At 40.3% G+C, this 26,296-nt stretch overlaps 1 protein-coding gene across 1 annotated transcript in view; it reads left to right on the top strand.

The window, feature by feature from the left end:
* CAPN15 (calpain 15) overlaps positions 1-26,296 on the top strand; it is a 1,742,089-nt gene that overhangs the window by 1,600,065 nt on the left and 115,728 nt on the right. The window contains exon 12 of the mRNA XM_044088958.1: positions 2,126-2,289. Coding sequence (XP_043944893.1) covers positions 2,126-2,289 — 164 coding nt within the window. The remainder of the gene's footprint in view (positions 1-2,125; positions 2,290-26,296) is intronic.

The raw sequence follows: 26,296 nt of genomic DNA, 5'->3' as shown, positions 1-26,296 counted from the left end.
CCACAGTCAAGGAAATAGCGAAGCTGCAGAAACGGCCCACCGAATACTTCCCTAGGAAAGTATTCGATATTCTGCAGCTTCACTATTTTCAGCGTTTGGTGCATATAGGGTTCGATATTATAACATTCAAAGTTTTAAGACTTCGATGTTATAATATAGACCTGCATTTTCTTGGGGATGAACAGTACAGAAAATGATGCCAAAGTTTAGTGAGGGAAACAGTGACATCAGTTTTCTTTTAAAATGTGTTTTGGCAGTGTGCTTTTTCTGTATAAGGTTAATAGTTTTATGTGGGTTGATTTTCTGGCTACTTTGGGTTGTAATGCTGTCAGGTTGAAGTATGGCTGCAAGCCATTTTATACGTTGTTATAAGTGGTCTTTGTACTACAAAGGTCATATCAGATTTATAGTCGAGCTCCAAGAAGTATAGGGATGAAGCTCTGACTGTGATCTACATCTCCTAAGATCTACTGTCTACTCAGATGCTGGAGGAGAACCAGGTTGGGGAAGCTGGGAGTTGAGCCTTTGATGCCAACTTTCCCATCATGGGGTAGAAATGCAGTCTGACTCACTGTAGTGCTGGCACCTGCTGAAGAAAAAGGTGCATGGTATGCAGCAGGTGAGTGATGGCATGCACTTTCTCTGCCAACCCACATAGTCTTCAGGACATGTGATTAGGAACATGCACATTCCTGATGGAATACATTGCAAAGCACTTGTACCCGCAAGAATGTACATCAGTTGTCTAGGTAAACTGGTTAGGCTTAAAATTAGAAAACCCTTGATGGCTATTAGGAATGTGACAGTTGATTGCAGGAGGGCAGCTATCAGAGAGAAACAGTCGCAAAAAATGTCATGATTTGTAGCCCAGATTATTTTTGTATGTAAACATTTTTAGGTACTTGTGTATTATCGCAACCACATTTGGAACCCCACGTAGTTACTGATGTTATCGACAGCCGACTTTATACTGAATTAAAAAGGGGTGTGAGAAGTCCCAAACAGCTTTGCGTCATTGTGTCTCTGAAAGAGGAACTGCAATAACGGGCAAATTCCTCTTCCCTGGTACTGTCGTGCACCGCTGTAAGTTAATACGAAATGAAATAAACTGTTCTGCCATGTGTTTTACAGAAATTGAAGTGCTGATACTGTTTTGTTTGCAGTGTATTTCAATAATTTATTGATGTTTTACATTAATTTAGATTACTCAAAAAAAAGATTAATTGCATTGTTACTGTTGTGCTTCTACATTTATATTAATGTTTCGCCGGCCGACCTGTTTGGGAATACTATCCAATGTTAAATGGAGGCTATCCACATCTTTTCAGAACTGCATATTGCCAAACCACCACTTTGTAAATCATGAATTCATTACACTATTTACTGATTAAGAAGTGCTACATTTATCTGTTGTAGAAATATCTGTTATTTACTTTTTACGTTTAATTGTTGTTTGCATTTCATGTATCGTTCAGGTATGCTAAAAGTTGAATACTTCTGTTTTATTCATAGTAGACTTACATATTATTGCAACCACATAGCTGCCACTGTAGTCCTTAACAAAATGTTCCATTCAGTTATGGCGCTAAACGATGGTACCCAGGTAGACAAATTTTTGCATCCTGGTCCTGTTTCAGAAGCAATGGGATTAAAACAATAATTTGGAGTTTACATATCCCATGTCACCATAACATGAAGTAGTTTCGGTCTGACTTTACCAGTTAGGGCGACTTCCAGATGTGGTTGTGATAATACGTAAGTACCCATTTTTTTATTTACAGCTTTATATCATATAATATTTTGTTAAAGTATTTATTTTCTTTTTGTTAGCAGATATAGTTTAGTTTGTAGTAATCTATAGGACCATTCCTGGGGCAGGAATTGCAAGAGTCCAGTGTGTAACAAGACATGACTAGTTTGTTAACAGGAATGTTTTAAATGCATTCTGTTGGGCTGTGTTTTAATGAACTACTACTCCAGATTTGTAGGTTGCTGTGCATTCTGTTCTTTGTTTTACTCAGAGACAGTTAACCTCTTTGCCCCACAGATTTCAGTAGTAAGATAGTTTCACATATATTAACTGCTTTCTCTTTCTTTCTTTCTTCCTGACCTTTTCATTTTGCAGTTTCAAGTCCAACCAGTGGTGTGCGCTCCTTGCCTGAGTTCCCAAAGTACATCCTGGCAATCTACAGCTCCCGACAAGTCATGGTAGAACAGATAGAAGCACCAGCTTATACCCTTGCAGATGCCATTATACTGCTGACTGAGGAAAAAGGAGAGAGACATGAGGTTAGACACAGCCTTGTATATGTTCTATTGGATTAATAAGTCTTCTTTACATCACAGGGACAGTGGATGGATATTTTTTACTTTTCTTTCCTTTTGTTTTTTTGGTGGTAGGAACTTGGTAAGCAACTTCCAATGGATGTTTTCGATAAATTGAAAGCAATAAAGCACAGCTTACAACCCTTGTGTAAGCATACTTTGTGCTTATCGCCATATTTAATTGCAGTCTTCTACATAATTTTTTTTCTTTAAGTATTAGGCTCAAAAATGTTTTGCTGCTTCAGAAATGTATTTTTGCTCTTTATTGGTTTAAGTTCTAGTCTTGAAAATATTTTAACCATCAAGAAATGAATGTTTTTGAAACAGCTGTTATTGATAAATGCTTTAACCATGAGTAGCACTTTAGATCACCTTAAAGTTATATGGACATGTAACATGTTTTGCATGTGTTCCCTTCATCATCCTTTCACCTTTTGTGCACTTTGCCTTTTTGTGACATTACAGATTACAGTTTTGAGAAATGTCAAAGAGCTTTTGCAGTGTGGACATAGTTTGTAGTTTTCTGCATTTTTCCTTTCTTGACACATCTGGAGACTTGCTATATGAAGATGATCTGGAGGAATTATTCTAAAGGCAGTTTATGCTTATGTCAAATAGAAAAAAATATACATAGCAAAATCAAGACCATATGTCAGTGACAAGGAAGACAGTGGGAAAACACATAAAAGGCATAAAATAATTGTTTGATAAGAATGTAAGTAGTAGTAAGCTAAGACACTGTCCATCATATGGAAACAGTTCATCAGTAGTAAATTGTAAATACAAACTCCACAGTTCTCAGTGTTGTAAAGGGGCAGTAGACATGTTTTTCAGTATTCATTACCAGAACTATTTTTTTGGTAGTGTTTTTTGAATTATAGGCATACGTCAAAATGATGAGGTATCAAGTATTAGTAAAGGAACACATTTTATTCAACACTGTAACTCTTTTATACCTCAAACAGTGAGCAAAACTGGCTTCAGAAGATGAACAGTGCAAACAATTAGATAAATTGCCAATTCCCATAATATACAATCTGTTGAAAGAAAATGGATAGAATGGATCGTTTTTAGGTATTTCCTAATTATTTTAATCACTTCTGTTAGTAGCCTCTGTTTATAGTAAAATGCTAACAATTCGTCTGTTTACCCAAACCCAGAGAGCAGGTAAACAGTAAGCCTCATGAAAAAGTAGCATTTGTATTAGACAATTTCTGTTTACTTTTTAGTACCATCTTTATTATTCCAGCGTTATCCATTTTACCCTGTTCAAAAGTTATTTTCTTGAAAAATTGTTCCTGGCCCAGAATAAACTAAACTTAGACGAACTAGAAAATGTGTTATTGGACATAAAATAGGCAGTAAAAAAACTTTTAAAGCATTCAAGCCCCCAATAATTAATAGGTTGGCCCATCTAGTCTAAGTGGGGAAACAAAGTATTGTTACACACAAGATATTTTAACTCTTCAAACCAAATGAACTGTTCAAAATCAACCAAAAAATGTAATTTTGAAATTTGAGATACATTTCTCATTAAACTTAAAATAATGAATTCCGTCTCTCCAAGCATGTTGTTTTTTGTTTATTTATCTGTTAGTCCATTATATTACTTGCTTCGCTTACAATTTTAAGAACAACTCTATCCTGTAGGTAGTTATAAGAAAGAATTAACATTTATTTATTTATTGACATTTGGTGACCAGGAAAGTCCGACTGGGTCACAGACACCATTTCAGCAGAGGCCCGGGGAGAAAACGTCCATAATACAAACTTTAAGTAATAAAAAGTTTCAGCAGACTTAAATCAAAATTAGTGAACATTATACATTCCTGAGATATAATGATTTACAATAAGATGTTATCCGTTCACAATAATTGAAACTTAAATGACAATTTAAAGAGATGGATAGATGTAATTGTGTTTAGAAAATAGGTAGTGTTAGATTAATTGGATCTAACACTTTAAGGTTAGTAGAAATGTAGATATGGGTGATTGTTTTTTATGGAAAGGAGGTGGGATAGAATGTAGATTAAAGAAAAAGAAAGGTGAGTTAATGGTATAAGTGTATTAGTATGATTTATCCAGGTCAATTGTGAGGTCAGAAGAAGGTTAGGGGAAGAGGAGTATGAGATGGAATACAGGCTGAGAGTAGTGCTTGTAAGCTTACAAGGTAATGGTTAAATAGAAGGCCAGTCAGTATATTATTAACTGGGATAACAAGATGACTTCTGAGAAGGGCAGAAAAGTTGAGGAATGTAAGGAGGATGGAGATAATTATTGAAGTTACAGTACATCTGTTTGGGAGCAAGGACATATGTGACTTTTCAGAAAGTGTTTTTTCATTGTTAGTTTGAAGGTCTTGAGGGATTCAATGCTACAAATTTTAAATGGCAAAGCATTCCATAATTTAGCAGTAACATGAGAGTGGGTACTTTGGCCTTCTCTTTTTGTGGGTTTATATACTTCCAGGAGGATTTTGTTAGCAGGGCGAAGGTTTCTAGATGTGGTGTAAGGTAACAAGATAGATTTTAAAGCAGGGAAGCTATCTGGATTGTATATTATTTTATGAGCCAGAGAGAGTTGTACTAGGTTCAGGTTGTAGGCTACACACTCAAGTGTGATAGCCATTTCTGTGCATTTAAAGTGTTTTTTTTTATTGTATCTGCTTTATTTTCTGAAAAATACAAAAACAAAAAGATATACTTGTTTTCCCGCCTTTCTAAGCTAGGTATAGTCCCATTTTCAAGTTAGTGCTGAATTCAGGGCTGTGTTACAAGTTTCTGTGCCCATACCTTACTTTGATAGAAGGAAGTTTCTCTGTTCACCTGTGAGAGTGGGGAGCTTTGAGCAGCCTCTGTCCCTGGAGGAGAGGTTTAAGGCCAGAAATTAGTAGTTTATTGGCCAATTGGCGGCTAATTTCTATCTCTTTCATTTCCCCGCTATAAAACCTGCATTAGTGTGGTTTTGCGTGCCGGGCAGTGCCGGTTAGCTAGGGTATGAGTATTCCCGGCTCCACAAAGTCTACTCTTCAATTTTTCCCTTGGAACTAGACAAACTTTCAACTTAAGCACTCGAACCATTCACTTCTCAGTCCAACACTTGCTCAAAACTCATAGCAAGCACTAATAAACCTTAGCACTAGACCCCCCCCCTATACTGTAAAGAAGGATAAGGTTCTCTATTTGACCTTACCAGCCAGTCAGTAAAACAACTCACTGTACCTATCCAGGCATGTCCAAAGGGCAGTTTCAGGTGTACTCTCTGGTCCAACTGGTGAATCTGGCATTTTGAGGCAGTTATAACTGCCCTGTGTACACAGACAACCTCTCCTCCTACCACCAAACACTAATACATGCGAGAGATGCAATTATACAGCCAAACTGGAGGCCAAGCTCTCTCAACCCAAGACTGGACCAGACAGTCAAGAGGAGAAGGGAATTACTTGTATCACACCACCAGTCTCACACAGACCTATGAAACCAGCACCGGCAAATAACACACGTAAATACACAAAAGCATACTCGGAGGCTCTAAATAAAAATCTGCAAAAGCAACAGAGACCTCCAAAGCAGACATCCAAGCAACCTCCATCCCCCCAACACAAACCATGAAACACATACTACAGAAAACCAGTGTGCCATGCAATCACAGCCCTTAAGACAAAATAACATACCCAACACACTAGTAATAGTTGACTCTATAGTCAGGCACACTGACGTCCCACTCACTAGGCTGAACAAGGAGAAGGTTACTGTTAGCTGCCTGTCATGTGCCAGGATCTGCCACATAACACAAGCCCTCAGGTCACTCCAGAACAAGTACAAATACGACTCTGTCATTGTCCATGTTGGTGTGAATGACCTGAGCCGTACCTCCCTGGACTACATGAAAAGAGACATGGAAAAGCTCTCTGATCACGTAACCCAGGCCTGTATGACCCTGACCCTGAGTAGCATCCTGCCCTCACCAAGAATGATACCACGGTATAAAGAAAAAATTATCAATTTCAACAATTGGCTAAGCTTCTGGTGTTATTCAAAGGGAATCCAGTGTCTGTCAGCCTGGGATGACATGCTCGACAAGCCATGCTGCTTCGCTAGAGACTGCTTGCACCTGTCACCCTTAGACTTTCGAATACTAGCCAAGGCTCTTGCCACCCCCATAGTGCCTTTTATAGGCAAGGCTCAAAAGCCAAACCCACCACCGTAAATAGCACAAGTAACAAAAAAATGAGGGTAATGCTACTCAGTGCCAGAAGTCTAAACCTCAAAATGCACGCACTCGAGGCACTCCTCAGTATGGAAAAAAATCGATATATGTGCAGTAACAGAAACCTGGTTTAAGGCTCCAGAGAGCACCCCAGCACTACCAGCATACAACTCATATACATTTCGGCCACAAAACCCAGACCGAAATACAAAAGACGGGGGGGTGTATCCATATTCATCAAGGATACCCTCACCTCCAGGTTAGTGGCACAGCACGATGCTTTAGAGATCATCCACGTGCAACGAACAACGGGAAAAACTGCAATTTAAATTGTAGCTTGCTACAGATCACTCACCATGTCCCAGTACCCCCATTCTGCAACTCTGGAAACACTGGGAAACATAAAGGTCCTACCAAGCACCCTGATATTGGGTCATTTTAATCACCCAAACATTAACTGGGAGAACTACTCCAGTACTAACTCCCTTGCCCAACATTTCCTAGAATTTATAAACTCAAATGCCCTGGATCAACTGGTCAACACCCCCACCAGAGGGGAACATTTTGGACATGGTTATCACCAACATGGGCAACTGGTGTTCCACACCGGAGGTCAACTCCTCGCTGGTTAGATCTGAGCATAAATTAATAACTCTGGATATCCACATTCCGCCAACACCTCCGGTCAAAGAAACCACCTTGAAAAACTTTTCAAAAGCAAACTTCACTTTACTTAAGACCAAGGTGGAAAGTTTCAAATCCCCCATGCTAAAGGATAACGCTGCCCAAGCTGCAAAATCATTTACTAATGCACTGTATGGGTACCTACAAGAATGCATGGATCGTGCTATCCCAAGCAAAACCAAGACTCACTCCTTCAAGAAAAGGAAATCAGTCTGGTGGACCCCTGCCATAAACGAGGTATACAATAGAAGGAGGAAACTAGTACAGAAAAGAGTAAAATCTCAAGAAGGGAAGACGTCCCTGATCAGTATCAGCAAGAAACTACGATCCCTCATAAAATCATCCAAGGCTAGCTTCAAAAGAAAAATTGCCAAGGACTCCAAAGATAACCACAAGGCATTCTTTAGCTATGTCAAAAGTCTAAGTGGCAGTTCTCAGATCTGCTTGGAGTTAATGCAGAATGGCACAAAATAACTGAACCGACCGATATCCCCAACATCCTGGCAGACAGGTTCAGTGCAAACTTCACCCCCCTCTCACCCTCAAAAGGGCCCATAACCATACCAGAAGAATGTAGTGCCTGTGAAATCACAGACACTCAGGTTAAAACAGCCCTCTCCAAAGCCAAAAACACAGCATCAATGGGACCGTCCTACACAAGACAAAGATGAACTAACCCCTCACCTAAACACACTGTTCAAACTCAGCCTCTCCACAGGCTACATGCCCATGGAGTGGTGCACAGCAATGGTTATTCCGCTCCACAAAGGTGGAGCCACAACAGACCCTGGGAACTATCGCCCTATAAGCCTGGCTAGCTTGGTCTGCAAGGCTATGGAGCGCATCATCATGGATCTCATTAACAGAGACATTGGGAACCTCCAAACACTGGACCCTACCCAGTTCGGCTTTGTTAAGGGCAGATCATGCCTCCTAAACCTGGTGGATTTCTTTGAGACAGTTACCAAGGCTATAGACGAGGGAAAGGTGGTCCACACAGCCTACCCATACCTCGGAAAGGCCTTTGACACCATTCCCCATTCCGGTATTATAGACATGCTAACCAGCCTGATCATAAACCCCTACATCACGAGATGGGTTGCCAGCTGGCTCACGTACAGAACCCACATGGTAAGAGTTGCTGGAGCTAGGTCTGACTCTAAACCAGTTACATGTGGCATTCCCCAGGGCTCAGTCCTAGGACCCCTCCTGTTCGGCATATACTTCTCAGAGGTGCAGGCAAGCACAGGAGGACTATGGCTGACCAAATTCACAGACGACTGCAAACTAGGGGCTATAATTGACTCTCCGGCTGACACAGGCATCCTCCAAAAGGGTCTCACTGAGACAGATGCCTGGTGTCAAAACCATGGCTTCAAGCTAAATGCCAAAAAATGCATAGTCATCCCCTTTGAAAAACACAAAGTACCCACAAACTATCACATAGGTGGTAGCCCCCTAAGTATGGAAGACATAGTAAGGGATCTGGTGACACAAGTAGATAGTAATCTCTCCTTTGATAATCACATTGCCAAAGTGGTTAGAAAATCCTTTTATGTGGCCCACCTAATCACAAAAGGGTTTGCATCCAGATCAAAAGAGGTCATTGTGCCCCTCTACGCATCACTCATCAGACCAATCATAGAGTACAATGCCCCATTTGGGATGTACCTTACAAGATACCTGCAACAGCTGGAAAGACCATAGAAGTACTTCACCAAGAAGATAACTGGCCTCAAACAGATGCCCTATGCAACTCGACTGAAAAAAACCCAGCTGTACTCTGTTGCATACCACTTGCTCAGAGGTGATCTCTGCCTAACATACAAGGCCATGTCCAACCCAGAATTTATGGACATGCTCCACCTAAAGAAAACCATATTCCCTCGAGCCACACACTGTAGGGATCTAAACCTCACCACAACAATAATTAGGGCATGATGGAAGGAAAGATTCCTGTCCCAGTGACTTCCCATGCTCTGGAACAAGATTCCAGTCTACATTAGGCAGAGCTCCTCACTTAACACTCTTCAAGAGAAACCTTGATGAGTGGATGGGAAAGAGAAAGTTTACCCCGGGGATCACTTTATTGGCTCTGCTGGACAGAGGCACAGGGAACTAATCTAAGGGGGCGGCAAAAGCCAACACATTCCGTCTAGGCTTATAAATGCCTTTGGGCAGATAGCCTAGTACCTGCCTATGAACCTAGGTAGTGAAGAAACCAGCTGAGTTTTTATAGGGCATCACAATGGCGGGTATGGTAAGATACCCCAGTGGCAAATTTGGCAATCTTATGATAGCATGATTGAAGCTTGTTCAGGAGTGTTATATGAGGATTAGTGAGAATAGGGGCTGCATAAAGAGAGGTAGGACGTAGGAGTGTGTTAGCAAGGATTATTCTAGTGGAAGCATCCGTAAATTGTTTGTATGTAAAGTTTACCTAATTTGATATGTGTTTTTTATTTTATTACATCAGATATGTGTTGTTCATAGATGAACTTGTCTATGGTTATTCCTAGGAGTTTTGCATACTTGACAGTTTCGATCTGTGTGTTATTTTGAGAGTATATTTTAAGGTTAACTGTAAGAAGCTTTGGTGAAAACAGTAAAAGCTTAGTTTTGTTTGGATTAAATAGTAATTGTGAATTAACAGAGAGTAATCCACAGGGTAAGTGCTTCATTGCAAAAAAAAGTTAATATAAATGAAAACAAGGCAAGTGCTCACAACGAAACAACCAAGCAGGTTCTTGAAACCTTTAAGTTCTTTGTTCATAGAATTTATTATAAACAGCAGTAAAAACAGTTACGGTAAGCGCTTTCGCTAATAAGCTTCCTCAGACCATCTAACACTTAATAAAACAAAGACTCTATATATAAAAATTAAAAAAAACATTGTCCAATCACAATGATATTCCAATTAAGTCATACAACTTCTTAAAAGGACAATGTCATATCACATAAACCTAATCTATTACCATATAAAACATTTCATAGTACATTATTCAATGGAAAGGGTAGAAAATGCAAACAGCAAATTCATATCAAAAGGAAACAAAAATGCAGTATGTGAATGGGTATAATAAACATTTTCCGTCTCATATCTGTACCCTCCGTTTTTTAAGTAGGGGTTTGATGGATGCCCTTTCATTCAACCCCCTCCCGCTATCCGCTCTGAGAATAATAATCCAGTTGGTTTCTCTGTATTCTGTGTGATTCCTAATATCACCTTCTCTAATATGTGGAATAACAACCTCTAAAACCCTAAAATTAAAACTGTGTGTGTCCCCAGCTTGCATAATATGTTTAGAAAGTGCGTTATGGTCTGCTTTTTTCTTAACATTATACATATGTTCTCTTATCCTGTCTCGAAAGACCCTATTTGTCTTGCCAACATAGAACGAGTGGCAGATTTCACATTCCGCTAAATATACCACATTAGATGTTATTCAGGTAGCAGTAGCATGAAACACAAATTCTTTCTGAAGATCAGGATGATAAGTGTTTGATGTATTAATTAAGGGACAGAAGTTACATTTGCCACAGGGTAAGGTAAATCCTGCCTTATATTTGGGTTCATTAGTACCCTTCTCATAACAGAGGAGTCTTTTTAGATTCTTCCTTTTTTTATACAAAAATCTTGGTTTTTCACCTACCATTTCACTAACCCCTGAGTCCACTTGCAAAATAGACCAGTTCTTACTAAACATTTCAACTAAATCCTTATTATCATTGATAAAGAAAAGAGGTATTTTAAGGGAATTCCTATTAATAGCACTTTCCTTATTTACTTTTCTGATGACTTCCTTACATGGCCCAAAGTATGGTGCCGCAACATCCTCCCTTAGTGTACTAATTTCTGACAAATTCTTCACAATCTCATCCTGTTTGTTACCCTCTTCTTATTAACCTGGATTCCAGGTTCTTCATTTCACTTTGGAACCCATCATACATAGGATTCAATCTAGAGGCCCTCATACCTTGGTCTTTTATCACATTCCGAAAAATATAGCCAGGATGCATACTCGATCTAGCTAAAAGGGAACCTTTTTACCTTTAATGGTAGGATGTATATCCAAAAACACGGCGTAGCGATGGGCACTTCATGTGCTAATAGTTACGCCAACATGTTCTTGGCACATTGGGAGAACACTGTGCTTTTTGGGAAGGATGAGTATAAGCAACACGTTATATTTTATTGACGTTTCGTCGATGACTTGTTCCTGTTATGGAAAGGAAGTCAAGATCAGTTGTGTGAGTTTCATCGAATGATGAATGAATTGACTGAGTGTTTGAAATTTACCATCACGTTGTCTTGTACATGTATAGAGTACTTGGATCTTTATATAGAGAAGTTGGATAATGGCTTCATTAATACAGGGTTTTTTCGGAAAGTATGCCATAGGAATTCCCTTTTCCCTTGCCTAGTAATTGTGAATTGTTTAGCCAGGTTTCGACAGAGGTAAGGACATTTTGAGTAGTGGTTAACAGGTGAATGGGGTTACTTGAGGTGAAAATGATGGTAGCATCATCAGCATATTAGATAATGGTGGTTTGAGGTGAGGCAGTGTGAAGTTTAACAAATATATTAAAAAGCAAAGGTCTCAGAATGGCTCCTTGAGGAACTCATGTACTGTTTACTTGGTATTTGGGTAAGTTAATTTGCCATTTAACACATTGTTGTCATTCTGTGAGGTAATTAGAAAGCCATATTAGGGCAGTAGGGGAGCAACCTAGAGTGGAGAGTTGTGATAGTAATTTGTATCAACAGCTGTATATTGACTTTGATCCAAAGCTTTGTAGATGGTATCTGCAAAGGTTAATAGTGCTGTTGTTGTACTATGTGCAGGAAGAAAGCCATGTTCTGTGGGTGTGAGGAGGTTATCTAGTAGAAATTATCAACATAAACTATGCATGTAGAGCTTTAAATGTATATGTTAACATAACATAGAATATTTATTTATATTTCTTTACCAGCGGTTTTTAGTGATCACACTGGACCCACTTGGTGCTGCAGTAGTGTTGTCGCCTCATAGCAAGACGTCCGTTCGATTCTCAGCTAGAGTGTCTTCTGTGTGGAGGCATACGTGAATGGGGCATGCCTTCATTGAAGGTTGTGCGTCAGGGCTGGTAACCCAGCATGTAAAAAATCCACTACCAATCATTAGCGGACCGGAGTTCCACTGTGGTGATCCCTAACCGGGAAAAGCCGAAAGACACAAACAAACTGGACCCACTTGCAGGCACAGCCCGGGAGAATAGCATCATACAAGACCAGACTCTAGATGGAATGACAGTGGACTGAATACTAGTGCAAATAGAAAAAAATTTGTGTAACTACAGAGTAGGCATTCAAAAAAAAAAGTTTAGATATTTTTTTTTTTAATTTTAATAGTAGCAACAGCTTAATAGCTGGGTAGTAGGATGCACACTGTGGAGCAGATGAAGACATGAGGACATCAGAGCATAAGCCAGAATAGCCCCAAATACAGAGGAAGTTAAGGAAAACATGTTACTGTGGTTTGGTTGCATGTGTATGAAGCAGGAGAAAGACAGGAAGAAGGCAAGAGGCCAAGAGGCAATGGATGGATTACATGAGAGAAGATGAGACAGTCCGGCTTGATTGTGGAAAAGGTAGGAGAGTAGCTCGGAATAGAGAGAAGTGATGTCAGTTGACTTGACACTCCAACCTTTTGTAAAAAAAAAAAACAAATGGGATTATGATGACATATACATATTCATATTATTTATTTGTATTGCGGGATAGTTGTGATGTATCAGATTGGCAAGCCACTGAGTCCCAAAACCTGCAGGATATAAGGGAATAAATCTACAGGCGGCTGTAATCAAATTGCTCGATTATCAAGTGTGTGAATCAGAAGACACTAAGGGACTGATCCACTGTAAACCACAGCCAGTGCCATTTCTAAGTGTGCACAGACAGTGATTCCTTTTTTTAGAGGATTTCTCCCTTCTTGTGTATGCAGCTAAGAAGTTGGTATGTATAAGGTCAGTGGATTTGTGGAATACACCCTTGCAAAAAAAAAAAAAAAAAAAAACTTGCTGTTGGAACTTTCCCCCTTTTGATATTTTGGGAATTTCTGTTTGACATTTTGGTTCCTCAGTATCTTTGTCCATGGTTTCATAAGAAATCCAGATGTAAGGCCTTTTTACCAAACCAAAAGCCTCTGTAGGATATGTCAGACTTTCAGAAGAAGGCTTGTGTGTTATGCATTTTAAAAAACAGTATGCATTAGCTTGGAGCAATGTTGACAGCTCCAGCCATTCACCTGCTGTGACAAAACCAAGTTGACATTTATGCTATCTCTTATAAAGATTCCTTGATAATCAACACATTTAGCCCTGTGTCATTAGTAGTATTGATTTAAATATAGTTATTGATCTAAAACTAAATATGAGCAGTTTATTTTCCCTTCTTTCTTTAATATAATCAGTTCAGACTCTTGCAGTTATTTTGGAATTACCATATCTGGAATACCAAATGATGAAATAAACTGTAAATTGGGGGTGTGGGAGTGCATCATCTTCAAAGACTGCAAAATATGTCAGGTAACCTAAAAAATCCAGTGGAATTCCCAGTAAACAAATTCATTATTGCTTCCTTAATATTCTGCTTGGTAAATTCCTGATTTTGCTTCCCAAATTGGAGCAGGAGTGTCTTGCAACCATTTTTGTATTTTCGCATTACTACTTCTCCATTTCCTTGGTATAAATCTCATTGAAAGGTTGTTGCATTATTTCTTGCATCGTCACCTGTATATTTAATGTCTGGTGCCTGAAAGAATTAGTCAGTTTTAGTAAAACAAAAGTCGTTTGTTGTATGCTTTTCGACCTAGACCAATAATTGCAGCAAATGGAAGATATAGCATCACATTTTCTATTTTTCAGTATTGTCTAATAGTAGTATTTTTTGTATCATATGTTCCTTCCTTATTTATTTATTTGTTTATTGTCTGTTTATTGATCCATTATTTATTCTTTCTTTATTTTATATTTTGCTTTCCTTCAGGACCTTGCCCACTTCTTATTGTACCCTTTACACATCTGGTCTCTTTGTTTCATGGTGATGGCAGACAGGCATTCCTGGGCTATGCAAGAGTCCTACAGCCCATTCATTCTTTATTGTCAAAGAGTCCATATTAACCCTTCATTCCTCCGTGAGGGTCGTGTGGTAGGGAACAGGCCAGCTTGCTGTATGAAGTGAGGAACCTCCTTTCTCCCTTTGGGAGCACTTTTCACCACTCACCAGCTCCTCCAAGTTTTGTGATCCTGAGAGTGCTTGGCTTCCATGTCCCCTGGAAGGAATGGACTGACTGGGTGTCAGTAGTGGAGCTATCACAAGAATTTGCCAAAAATAATAATATACACCTTTGTCAATCCATTGATTGGTTTGTCAAACTATTGGTCATTAAGGTACACCCCTTAAATGTCTCTCGACTTTGAGTTTTTCAAACATCTGTTGGCAAACTGTACCATAGTTTTCATATCAAAGATGCTTAACTCTGTAGTGATTTATCTAGTAAAATAACTTTATTTACTTTCCAGCCTGTAGTACTGAATATGATTAAATATCCAGGCAGCTACACCATATTCAATTACAGGTCTTAATGCAGCCTTGTAAATGGGTAGTAGTTCATTTTCTTCCCTAAAGGTTATGTTTCATAAGTATCCTTTGTACTTGTGTTGTACTTTCTAGTTGTCATTTAACACTGTGCCCATACAAAAGACTCCCATCTGCAATAATACATAAATACTTAATATTTTACTCACTTTGAAGTATAACTTCATATACGGTGTATGGGTAACAGGGATTGTGTTTGCCAAAGTGCAATATTTTGTTTTTCTGACATTAAAATTGATATGCCTTCCTCAATGACCACAAGTATAAGAGATCCACAAATCCTTGTAACCTGATTTGATCCTTTAGTGACCTCACAATTGTTCCAATTTTTTTTACAGTCAGTCAGTCATCAGTAATAACATTTTTACTGTGTCATCAAACTTTGATGCCAAGGTATTGATCCACATTAGTGTAAGTGTGTCATCACAGTCAGTGCTGGGACTAGAATGTTGGCTAGTTTAGATGTTATAGTCTTGACTGTGAGCTGTGGCCAGTTTACACATCTGCAGTTTTAGTGGATCTTTACTGTCCTTGGATATCACTGCAGTAATTGCTTCCTCTGAGAGGAAGCTAACATCTGGGTATTGAATGCTTCATTTATTACCTTTACTAATCTGAGCATAATCCATGCCGTGGTGGTGCAGCGGTAACATAGTCACATCACAGCAAGAGGTTCTCCTGTTCGATTCTCGGCTGGAGCGTCTTCTGTGTGTTGTCTGCATGTCCTCCCAGCGGTCGAGTCGCTTTTGAAAGATATGCGTGAATGGGCATGCCTTCGTTGAAGGTTGGGTGTCGGGCTGGCACCTCGGTACCGTAAAAATCTACTGCCAATCATTAGCAGACTGGAGTTCCACTGTGGAGACCCCTAACTGGGAAAAGCCAAAAGAAGAACAACTAATCTGAGCATAATCCACTGTATACACCCTCCTGACTCATCTGTAGTATCAGGGCCTGATGACTTTGACTCTGGAAACAACTCGGCTACCTCTCTAGTTCTTCCAAAATAGCAAGAAACATCTTATCTGATGATGTATTTTCTGTCTCTCTCAATGTTCATATATAATGATGTTACCTTGTTTTTTCCTTTACGAAATAAATGTTCAGTGAAAGTCGATAAGTCTGCAGCTGAGGGCAGTTGTACATTTTGTTCTTATGTTTCCATGGAGGCAAGCTGTGACTGCAGCTACAGGCAATTAATCTTGACAGTTCTGAGCATTTTTTGCTGAGTGAAGTGTAAAATTAAAAGATACGAAGGCAAACAGCTGAGTAAAAAAATAAAGTTTGAAATTAAGTAAATAAGAGCTCTCCTGGTATCCTAAATATTTCAATGCATTTGCTAGAACAGTGTATAATTTAGTTTTATTTAAAGATAGCCAGTGCATTTTTTCTCAAGGCTAAAAGTTAATGTTTTCTGAAAGTATACAGGCTGTTTTTCACATGTGGGAGGGGAATAGTGATAAGAAAAGAAAGACAGCAGTCAGTTTAAGTGTGAGTGCACAGGCTGTAACGTGCTTTAGCGTGGATAACCTTAACTTTTAGGTTAAGTAATGCCTATGGGTGTAGCATGTGATTTAGGATACTTGTTCCTATCAGTAGAGTTAAGCTTCATTATTTTAGTTTGTTTTTATTTAGTACATTATGGGGGGGGGGGAGTTTAATTTTTTTGTTTGAAGGTTTAAGTGTTGAAAAATGTGACATAGATTCAGATTAAGATGACAAGAAACAATTGTATAAAGGATCAACCTGCCAAACACTAGTGTGTGCATGTAACACAAAAGTTAGAAATAAACATTAAAAAAATAGGGTTGCCACCTTTTAAGGGTGCCAAAGTGGGACATGGGGGTGTGGCCAATATGACACTGGCCACACCCGCTACCATGACATCACCAAGGAGCGGTGAAGAAGATGCTGTTATAGGTACGACAGATGGCTGCTGGAGTGGCTGGTTGGCTGGCTGCTGGAATGGCTAGCTGGCCGGCTGCTGGAGTGGCTAGCTGACTGGCTGCCTGGCTGCTGGAGTGGCTAGCTGGTTGGCGGGAGTAGCAGCTGGATGGATGACTGACTGGCTGGATGGCTTGATGGATGGATGGATGGCTGAATGAATGGATGGTTTGCTGGCTGCATGAATGGATGGATGGCTGGCTGCATGAATGGATGGATGGCTGGCTGGCTGCATGAATGGATGGATGCTGAATGAATGGTTGGCTTGCTGCATGAGTGGATGGCTGGCTGCATGAGTGGATGGCTAGCTGGCTGGATGAATGGATGGCTGGCTGGTTGGATGAATGAGGGGATGTATGGCAGGCTGGCTGGATGAATTGATGGCTGGCTGGCTGGATGAATGGATGGTTGGCTGGCTGGATGGATGGATGGATGGGTGGCTCGATGAATGGATGGATGGCTGGCTCATTAGAAAAAAAAAACAAATCTCGGTCTTTTTTTAGCTGCTGTAGAAACGCTTAAAACAAAGCGCTCCTACAGCCACGATCTTTGCAGGGCTGTTCCTGCCCCAGTCCCGACCCCTTTCATGAATTGCAGCCAATTGCTGCATGAATTAAAGCACCCGGACCTAATAGGCAGCAGCTTTTCCTGCAGGTCCGGGTTGGTGACGTAACTGAATTGCCATGGAAAAGCCAGAAGTAATTGTGGCTTTTCCACGGCAATTCAGTGTGATTGAAAAGTGGGACTTTTCAAGTCCCATTGTTTTGCACAGTGGGTAATGGGATGAGGCAGCCCAACCAGTGAGTGTCCCGCTGACAACGGGACAGGTGGCAACCTTATAAAAAAAGCTGTCATGTATAAGTGGGAGTAATAACTTCTTATCATAATAGCTACTCTGTCCATATTATCTTGGAAAGTAAATAGCCTCATAGATATAGTCAAAAAAGCTGAGCATATTGAATTATATTAAGAAATGAAGTGTGCAAATAGTAGTGCTGCAGGAAACATGTTTGGAAAGAAATGATCCTGTGAATTTGATAAGGAAAGGATTTCAGTATAGATATTCAGCAGAATATCAGAGACAAAGGAAAAGGGGCTAATTATACTAATTGCTAGAGGAGCTCCATTAGTGATAAAAGAGGGGGAAAATTATGGTAAATTTGTGGCAGTAAAGCCCTACTGGCAAGGGAAAATAGCTATGCTGGCATGTGTTTATATTCCACTTAAGACTGCTGTTATGGAGCTTAAGAAATTTTTGGAAGAAATAATTTTCTTACAGCTGGGGAGTATAACTTATAAGTGGGGACTGCAACTTGATTTGCAACAGTGAGGATGTATCTGGGGGGACCTGGAATGCAAAATATATCAAAAGAGGGAAGATGTCTTAAGAAATTTATGAACATATTTGGTATAGAAGACATGAATTCAGTAGTAGGAACTCTTGAGAGAATTTGTGTATTATTCTGGAACAGTTGGTCCATTCTCCCACCACGGTTACAAACATCCTAGCCCTTGTACTCACAAACATCGGGGAGCAATACTCCTCACCCAATGTAATTTCCTCACTAGTCAGATCTGACCATAAGGCAGTATTGCTTGTAATGAAAATTAAATCCGGGGACCAAGAGAAACCAAAAACCTTTAGGAATTATTCCAAAGCTAACCTCTTTCTACTAAGAGATACCTTGGCTAAATTCCAAACACCATCATACCCAGTACAAACTCTCCCTGTACAGCCATATTGATAACTGTATAGAGCAAAATGTGCCAACTCTTATTAAGACTTAAGACAAACTCAAAAAACATGTCACCCTGTGGAATCACATTATCAATCGATTATACAACAGAAAAAAATCTTGCCAAGCATAGGAGGAACAAACCCAACATAATAAAAAAAAAAAAATATGACCAATCTGAACAGGTAACTAAGAGGGTTAACTAATACTTTAGAGGTTAAATTTGTAGAAAAAAATAGCTTCTCAGGCAAAGGACCACCACAGAGCTTTCTAGAGCTGTGTCCATAACCTCAAGGGAAATGTGCTACAATGCACAGAACTTATTTTAAATGGTGTCACCCACTCTGAATCAGGGCCATTGCCTAGCTTTTGGCTGACAGGTTCTGCTCAGGTTTCTTTCCCACTTCCCTGACAGTCCAAAAGAAATACCACATGCCACAGTTCCCCCAACCACTACTAAGGAATAAGTCTTCAAAGCACTTTCCAAGGCCAAAAATACTGCATCAGTGGGCCCTGATAACATCCCGTGATGCTTACTAAATAGCATGAAACATGATCTCTCTGTTCCACTTGAATTCCTTTTCAAATTGATCCTACAGTCAGATTTTGTGCCCAAGGAATGGCAGATGGCTGCAGTCATTCCCCTCCACAAAAGAATCATCATGGACATGATAAATGAGGACATAGGTAACCTGCAGACAGTGTTTGGCTTTGTTAAAGGAATGTCATGCCTATTAAATGTGGTGGACGTCTTTGAGAGGTTTACCAAAGCAATGGATGAGGGTATGACTGGGCACACAGCTTCCCTTGATCTGGCCAAGGCTTTTGATACAATACTCTACTTGGTCATTATAGACAAACTCACTAAATTAGGTATGAGCCCTTTTATCACTCACTGGATAGCCAACTGACTCACTGATAGAGCCCAGGATGTTAAAATAGGTGAGGCCACCCCCACCAAGTGGCCAGTCACTAGCGGAGTCTCGCAGGGCTCTGTACTGGGCCTGCTTCTTTGTTATCTGGTTCGCGGGAGTGGAAGCAAGTGCTGAAGGTTTATGAATGCCTATTTTTTGTGGATGATTGCAATTTGGAGGTTATCATCGACTCCCCTGCAGACACTAGTATTCTTCAAGAAGGTCCATCTCTGACTGGCAAATGGTGCCAAAGCCATGGTTTTAAACTCTGTCCTAAGTAATGCATAATTCTACCCCTTTGGAAGTCAATCATCCCTGCAAATTACCATGTTGATAATTCAGGTCTATACTGTGGTGGTGGTGCTGCGGTAGCGTAAGCAGATCTTTCTGATTTCAACAGCTGCGGTAGCATTGTCGCCTCACAATTAGACGTTGCCCGTTCGATTCTCAGTTAGTGCGTCTTCTGTGTGGTGACATGTGTGAATGGGCGTTCCTTCATTGAAACTTGTGCGTTCGGCCCGGCAAGCCAGCACGTAAGACTCTACTGCCAATCATTAGCGGACCGGAGTTCCGCTGTGGCGACCCCTAACCGGGAAAAGCCGAAAGACACAAACAAACAATCACATATTTGAATCTCACTTCAGCAAATGGCTCTTCGTCGAACAGCTAATCATCGAAGCCACTAATCAGTGAATGAAGTTTTCAGCAAAAAGTTTCTTGGGTCAAACTGATGGTTGGCCACCATCTGGAATTTGCCCTTTTCCACACTTCAGTGCAGTTTTGAAGTTGGTATATTTAGTTGGGGGGGTGTGGGGGATGTTGGGGGTGTAGCCCCCCACCTGCATAGGTGTTTACATTTTATGGTTTTGTTTACTGTTGCTAAGGTGGGCGGCTGTCAGTTTGCTTCTAGGAAGCTTCACTGAAAAGTTCATTTGCTGATTAGTGGCTTTGATGATTAGTTGTTTGAAGAGCCGTTCGCTGAAGTAAGATTAGATGATGTGATATAGCCCCGATAATACACCCCTAAGAGATCTGGGTATGTATGCAAGCAGTAGCTCTACCTTCAGCCACCATGTGGCAACAGTGATGAGGAAATATTTTCATGTTGCACAACTTATAAGTAACGTCATAACATCTACGTGAAAAAAAGAGGTCATTATCCCACTGTACTCTGCCCTTATCAGACCAGTGAAAGAGTACAGTGCTCCATTCTGTATGTAACTGACCAGGCATATGCAGCAACTAGAGTGACCTCAGACATTAGTTATAAAAAGAATACAAGGAGTAACAAATCTGCCTTATACAGAGCGCCTTAAAGCCCTTTCCATCTACTTAGTCTCCTATAGAATGCTGAGGGGTGATCTATGTCTAGCTTACAATGCATCCACAGTCCCCACACTTGTGAATCTCCTGCATATTCAAAAGTCACAGTACCAGAAATACAAAGTGTAAAGACATTAATTTTGTTTGTGACTTAAACAGGACATACTGGAGAGACAGATGTGTGTCCCAGAGACTGTCCCTCCAATGGAACAGGCTTTCCATCCATGTGAAGCATAGGTTTGTCTGTTACCCATTGTAAGCACAACCTAGACCAGTGGATGGGCACCTATGTCCCTTATGGACAGAATTGGCTTATAAATGCCTGGCCCTCAATGTCCGAGTTCGATACAAGACATCATTATTCTTTTGGGAAAACTTGGCTAGGCTTAGAAAGGTTTCCTGGATCATTAGCCTAGGAACAATCTATGAATATATTAATTCCCCAAGGTGCAATAACTGAATTGGGCTAGATTGGACAAAAACAATATTTCACAGGAACATGTGCATTTAATTGAAAACTCTGACACAACTATTTCAGCTCATGCGCCAATAAAATGCAGGATAATGAAGTAAAAATAAGACACTGTCACTTTCCCACCTACCTGTTAAAAAGAAAGGAATGTAAGAAATGGGTAGTGGAAAATATTCATGAGTTATTATAGGAATTTCTTCAGAAGCTATAGCTAGTGAGTGGGATAAAATGAAAGTAGAGTTTAAAAGCAATGTAGAAATAAACAAAAAAGAAATATGGTCAATAAGTAACAGAAATTATTTATAGGGGCTAGGCTTAGAATAAGCAGAATCTCACAGAACAACAAGATGAACAACTGCACAGTGCTAAAGAGAAAATAAGTGAGTATCTGGATAATATGCATGTATTTAGAAATATTGCTGTTAAGCAGCTGTTTTTCAGTATTCCCAGAGCAGAAAAATATTTATCGTAATGATTTAGGCAGCAAAGTAGAAAGAGATGTTGCCAAACTTAGGGAGCCTATAACAAGAAAAAAAGAGAGACCCTGTAGAGGTACTACATATATTTCTAAAAAAATATGAACATTTGTATAAAACAGAGAAATGTGGAAAGAGTACAAATGAAAATATTTATGGAATACTGGAGTATGCCAAGTTTAGTGGTAGATGAGGCATAACAGATAACAGTTAAGACTGAAGGAGGTAAAAGTGGTGACATATAACCAGTCTGCATGAAAGTCTCCTGAAACAGATAGGATTTCTGTGGAAGTTTGAAATCTAGGAGGGAAGAAAGTGATTGTTTAACAGTATTTTAAAGGGGGAAGCACCAAAATTCTGGAAGAAAGTTGTAGTTGCTGTAATGCTTAAAGATGGTAAAGACCCATCAGACCCAACTTCATTCTGACCCATTTCAATTTTAAATCATGATTATAAAGTGTTCATGTCTATAATAGCTAAAAGAATGGCAAAGGTGTTTTCAAAACTGATAGATATGGATAGATGTGGTTTTGTGGAGGTGAGGCAAACATTTGACAAAATTAATAGAACAATGATGATCCAAAAGTTATCAGAATGCAATATAATACTGTTGTTGTTGGATCTTGATGCATTCAAAGCATTTGCAGAGTAAGCTGTGATTTAGTGTAGGGCAGTGGAAGCATTTGCTTTCCCTGATACATTGATAAAGTTAATCAGGAGCATATATGAGGAATATAATCAGGAGCATATATGAGGAATCAGAGGCAAGAATTAAAGTGGGAGGGTACCTCTCTGATAAACTGTGTGTGAATACAGGAGCCAGTCAGGGATGTCCTCTTTCCACTTTATTTTGTATTTAGAGCCATTAGCAAAGAAAGTATAAGGGAATCAGAAATTCAAGGATATACCTGATATGGCAATCATGAAAAGTTGACATTAATTGTAGATGATATTATTTTATACCTGATACAACTGTAAAAGGGCATCTCAGTATTGAAGAACATTTTCAGACAGTTCTGAGTCTTTTAGGGATATAAAATTAATGAAGATAAAACAAAGGCTGTCTGTAAATTGTGTACCCACACCTGAATTGGTTCACCAATACCCATATTTATGGGAACATGATAAAATGAAGAATGGATTACATTACTATTTCCTTTAAACTCATTTACAAGTCAACCATGGCAACTTTTTGTTTCTCTACCTTCTGTTCTGACTGCATTTCTGAAATCCTTAGGTATTCACCTGTTGGCAATGAGTGAATCAAATGACTGATGAGCGCTCACAGCATGCAAAAATGCTGATGTTTTTTTTTCTAAATAGCTTAGTAGTTTGATTGATTGATTTAGAGTATAAAAGGGAGTGGTTGTGTTTGTATGGATTCTTGGAAGCAAATGTTGAAGTGCTAGGTGGAGTACTTTGTTATACTTACACTGCAATAGAGTTTTCCATTAACTCTGAAAGAGCTAAAAATGAAAGGGCTAGGTACACAAAAAATATACAGTTAAAATAACTTTATTTATTTATTGCCTTTGTTTACTGGGAAAGTCCACTGGTTCATACGTAGGGTACTAGGCTATTGGCCCTAGTGCCTATACAAGCCTAGCCAAAAAGGTACCCTGGCATTCGCCACCTAAGAAAATTATTTTACTGTGCCCCTGTCGAGCAGAGTCACAGAGGTGATCCCCGGGGTGAATTTCCTATTTCCCATCCAATCGTCAGGATTTTTCTTGAAGAGTGCTAATGAGGAGCTTTGTTTGATATAGACAGGTAGTTTGTTCCAGAGTATGGGAAGTCTCTGGGACAGGAATCTATCCCTCCATCATGTTCTGTTTATTGCGGTGACAATGTTTAGGTCCCTAGAGCGTGTAGCTTGGAGGGGTTGGGATTTCTTTAAGTGGAGCATGTCCAACAGCTCTGGGTTTGACATAGCTTTGTATGTTAGGCAGAGATCGCCTCTGAGTAGGCGGTATGTGACAGAGTAAAGCTGGAGTTTTTTTAGACTGTCTGCGTAGGGCATCTGTTTGCATTGGGTAATCCTCTTTGTGAGGTATTTCTGCAGCCTTCCCAGTTGTTGTAGATGTTTTGTGAGGTACATACCAAAAGGGGCATTGTACTCTTTAATGGGTCTAATGAGTGATGAGTAGAGGGGAACAATGACCTCTTTTTTCCTGGATGAGAAACCTTTTGTGATGAAGTGTGCCATATTGGTGGGGAACAAGCTCCTGGAGGACCTGGACAAGGCTGAGGACCTAGCTGGGGTCTATGTGGTAGCTCATGGGTACAGAGTTTTTTTCCAAAGGGGATGACAGTGCACTTTTTGGCATTGAGCTTGAGGCCATGGCTTTGACACCAGGCCCTTTTGTAGGATGTCCACATCGTTAAGAGTTTCAGTTATGGCTCCTAGCTTGCAGTCGTCTGTGAACTTAGCCAGAGACCTTCTGTGTTAACCTGTACTTCAGAAAACAGGAGAGGACCCAGGACTGAACCCTGTGGTACTCCACTTTTCACTGGTCTGAAGTCGGATTTGGAGTCTGCTACTTTCACAGTGTGGGTTCTGTCAGTGAGCCAGTTGGCAACTCGTCTTGTGACATAGGGATTTATACCTAGTTTAGTGAGTTTATCTATAATTGCAGAGTGTGGGATGGTGTCAAAAGCCTTGGCAAGATCTAGATAGACTGTGTGAACCACCTCGTTTGCGGCTTTGGTGACTGCTTCAAAGAAGTCCATCAGGTTTAGGAGACATGATCTGCCATTTACAAACTCGAACTGGGTGGGGTCCAGAGTTTGGAGATTACCAATGTCTTTGTTTATAAGTCCCATGATGATACGTTCCATGGCCTTGCAGACTAGGCTCATTAGGCTAATGGGGCAGTAGTTCCCGGGGACCGTGGTGGCTCCCCTTTGTGGCGTGGGATAACCATTGCTGTGCACCATTCAGTGGGCACAAAGCCTGAGGTGAGCATATGATTGAACATGGTGCTTATGTGGGATGCCAGTTCATTGTGTAGTTCATGTAGAACGCAGCCTGGGATGTTGTCAGGTCCCATGGATGCTGTGTTCTTGGCATTGGAGAGTGTGTTTTTACCTGTACAGCCGTGATTACAGAAACTTTGCATTCTTCCAGTATAGAGATGGGCCCTTTAGGGGGTGGGGGTGGGGTAAAGTTAGCACTGAACCTATCTGCCAGGCTGTTGGCACTATCAGTTGGTTCTGTATATTTAGTGCTATTGTACTGTAACTCAGAGCAGATCTGAGTGTTGCCATTGAGATTCTTGACATAGCTATAGAATGCTTTGTGGTTGTCTTTAGAATCAGTGGTGATTTTATTATCATAACTAGCTTTGGAGGACTTTATGAGGGATCTCAGCTTCTTACTGAAGCTGACCAAGGGAGCTCTTCCAGTCATGGGATTTTACTCTTTTTTTGTAATAGTTTCTTTCTTCTGTTGTAGAGTTTGTTTATGGCAGGGGACCACCAGATTGGCTTCCTTTTTTTGGAGGATAGCATCTTGGTTCTGTTAGGGATAGCATGATCCATGCACTTGTGTAAGTGCTTATAAAATGCATTTGTGTAGGATTCAGCAGTCGTACCTCTATTGTCTGTCTGCATGGGTGTCGTACCTCTATTGTCTGTCTGCATGGGTGTCGTACCTCTATTGTCTGTCTGCATGGGTGTCGTGAAGTTTGCCACTTCTGTCTTAAGTGTAAAGTTGGCTTTGGAGAAATTTTTTACGGTGGTTTGCCTAATGGGGGGGGGGGGGGATGTGGATGTCTAGGATGATTAGCATGTGGTCGGATCTGACCAACGAGGAATTGATCTCTGGTGTGGAACACCGTTCACCCATGTGGGTAATGACCAGGTCTAGGATATTGCTGCCCCTGGTGGGGGTGTGGATAAGTTGATCCAAGGAGCTGGAATTTATGAATTCCAGAAAACGTTGAACAAAAGAGTTGGTACATGAGTAGTTTTCCCAGTTAATGGTGGGGTAGTTGAAATCGCCCATTATTAGGGTGTTGGGTTGTACCCTAATATTTTCCAGTGTATCAAAAAATGAGGAGTGAGAATCCTGGGGCATGGTGGGGGATCTGTAGCAAGTTACAATTTGGATTGCGGTCTTGCACACAGTTAGTTGCACTTGGATAATCTCGGATGCATTATGCTGAGCAACTAACCTGGAGGTGTGGATATCCTTAATGAATATGAACACGCCTCCACCTTCAGTGTTTTGGTCATGGTTAGGTGACCGAAAGGTGTGATATGAATTATAGCTTGGTAATGCAGGGGTGCTTTCTGGAGCCTTGAACCAGGTCTCTGTCACTGCACAGATGTCAATGGTCTCCATTTTAAGGAGTGCCTCGACTTAATGCATTTTGAGGTTTAGACTTCTAGCAATGAGTAGCATTACCCTCAGATTTTGCTTGCTTGTACCTGTTATGGTGGTGGATTTGTCATTTGAACCTTGCCTAAAAAGGGCACTATAGGGGTGGCAAGAGCCTTGGCCAGTATCTGGAATCCCAAGGGTGACAGGTGCAGGCCATCTCTGGCAAAGCAGCGTGGTCTGTCGATCATGTCAT

Source organism: Protopterus annectens, chromosome 12.part0, assembly GCF_019279795.1.
Source record: "Protopterus annectens isolate FY-2018-M chromosome 12.part0, PAN1.0, whole genome shotgun sequence".
NCBI classification, from domain to species: Eukaryota; Metazoa; Chordata; order Ceratodontiformes; family Protopteridae; genus Protopterus; species Protopterus annectens.
This window is presented reverse-complemented; position numbering and strand designations above follow the sequence as displayed.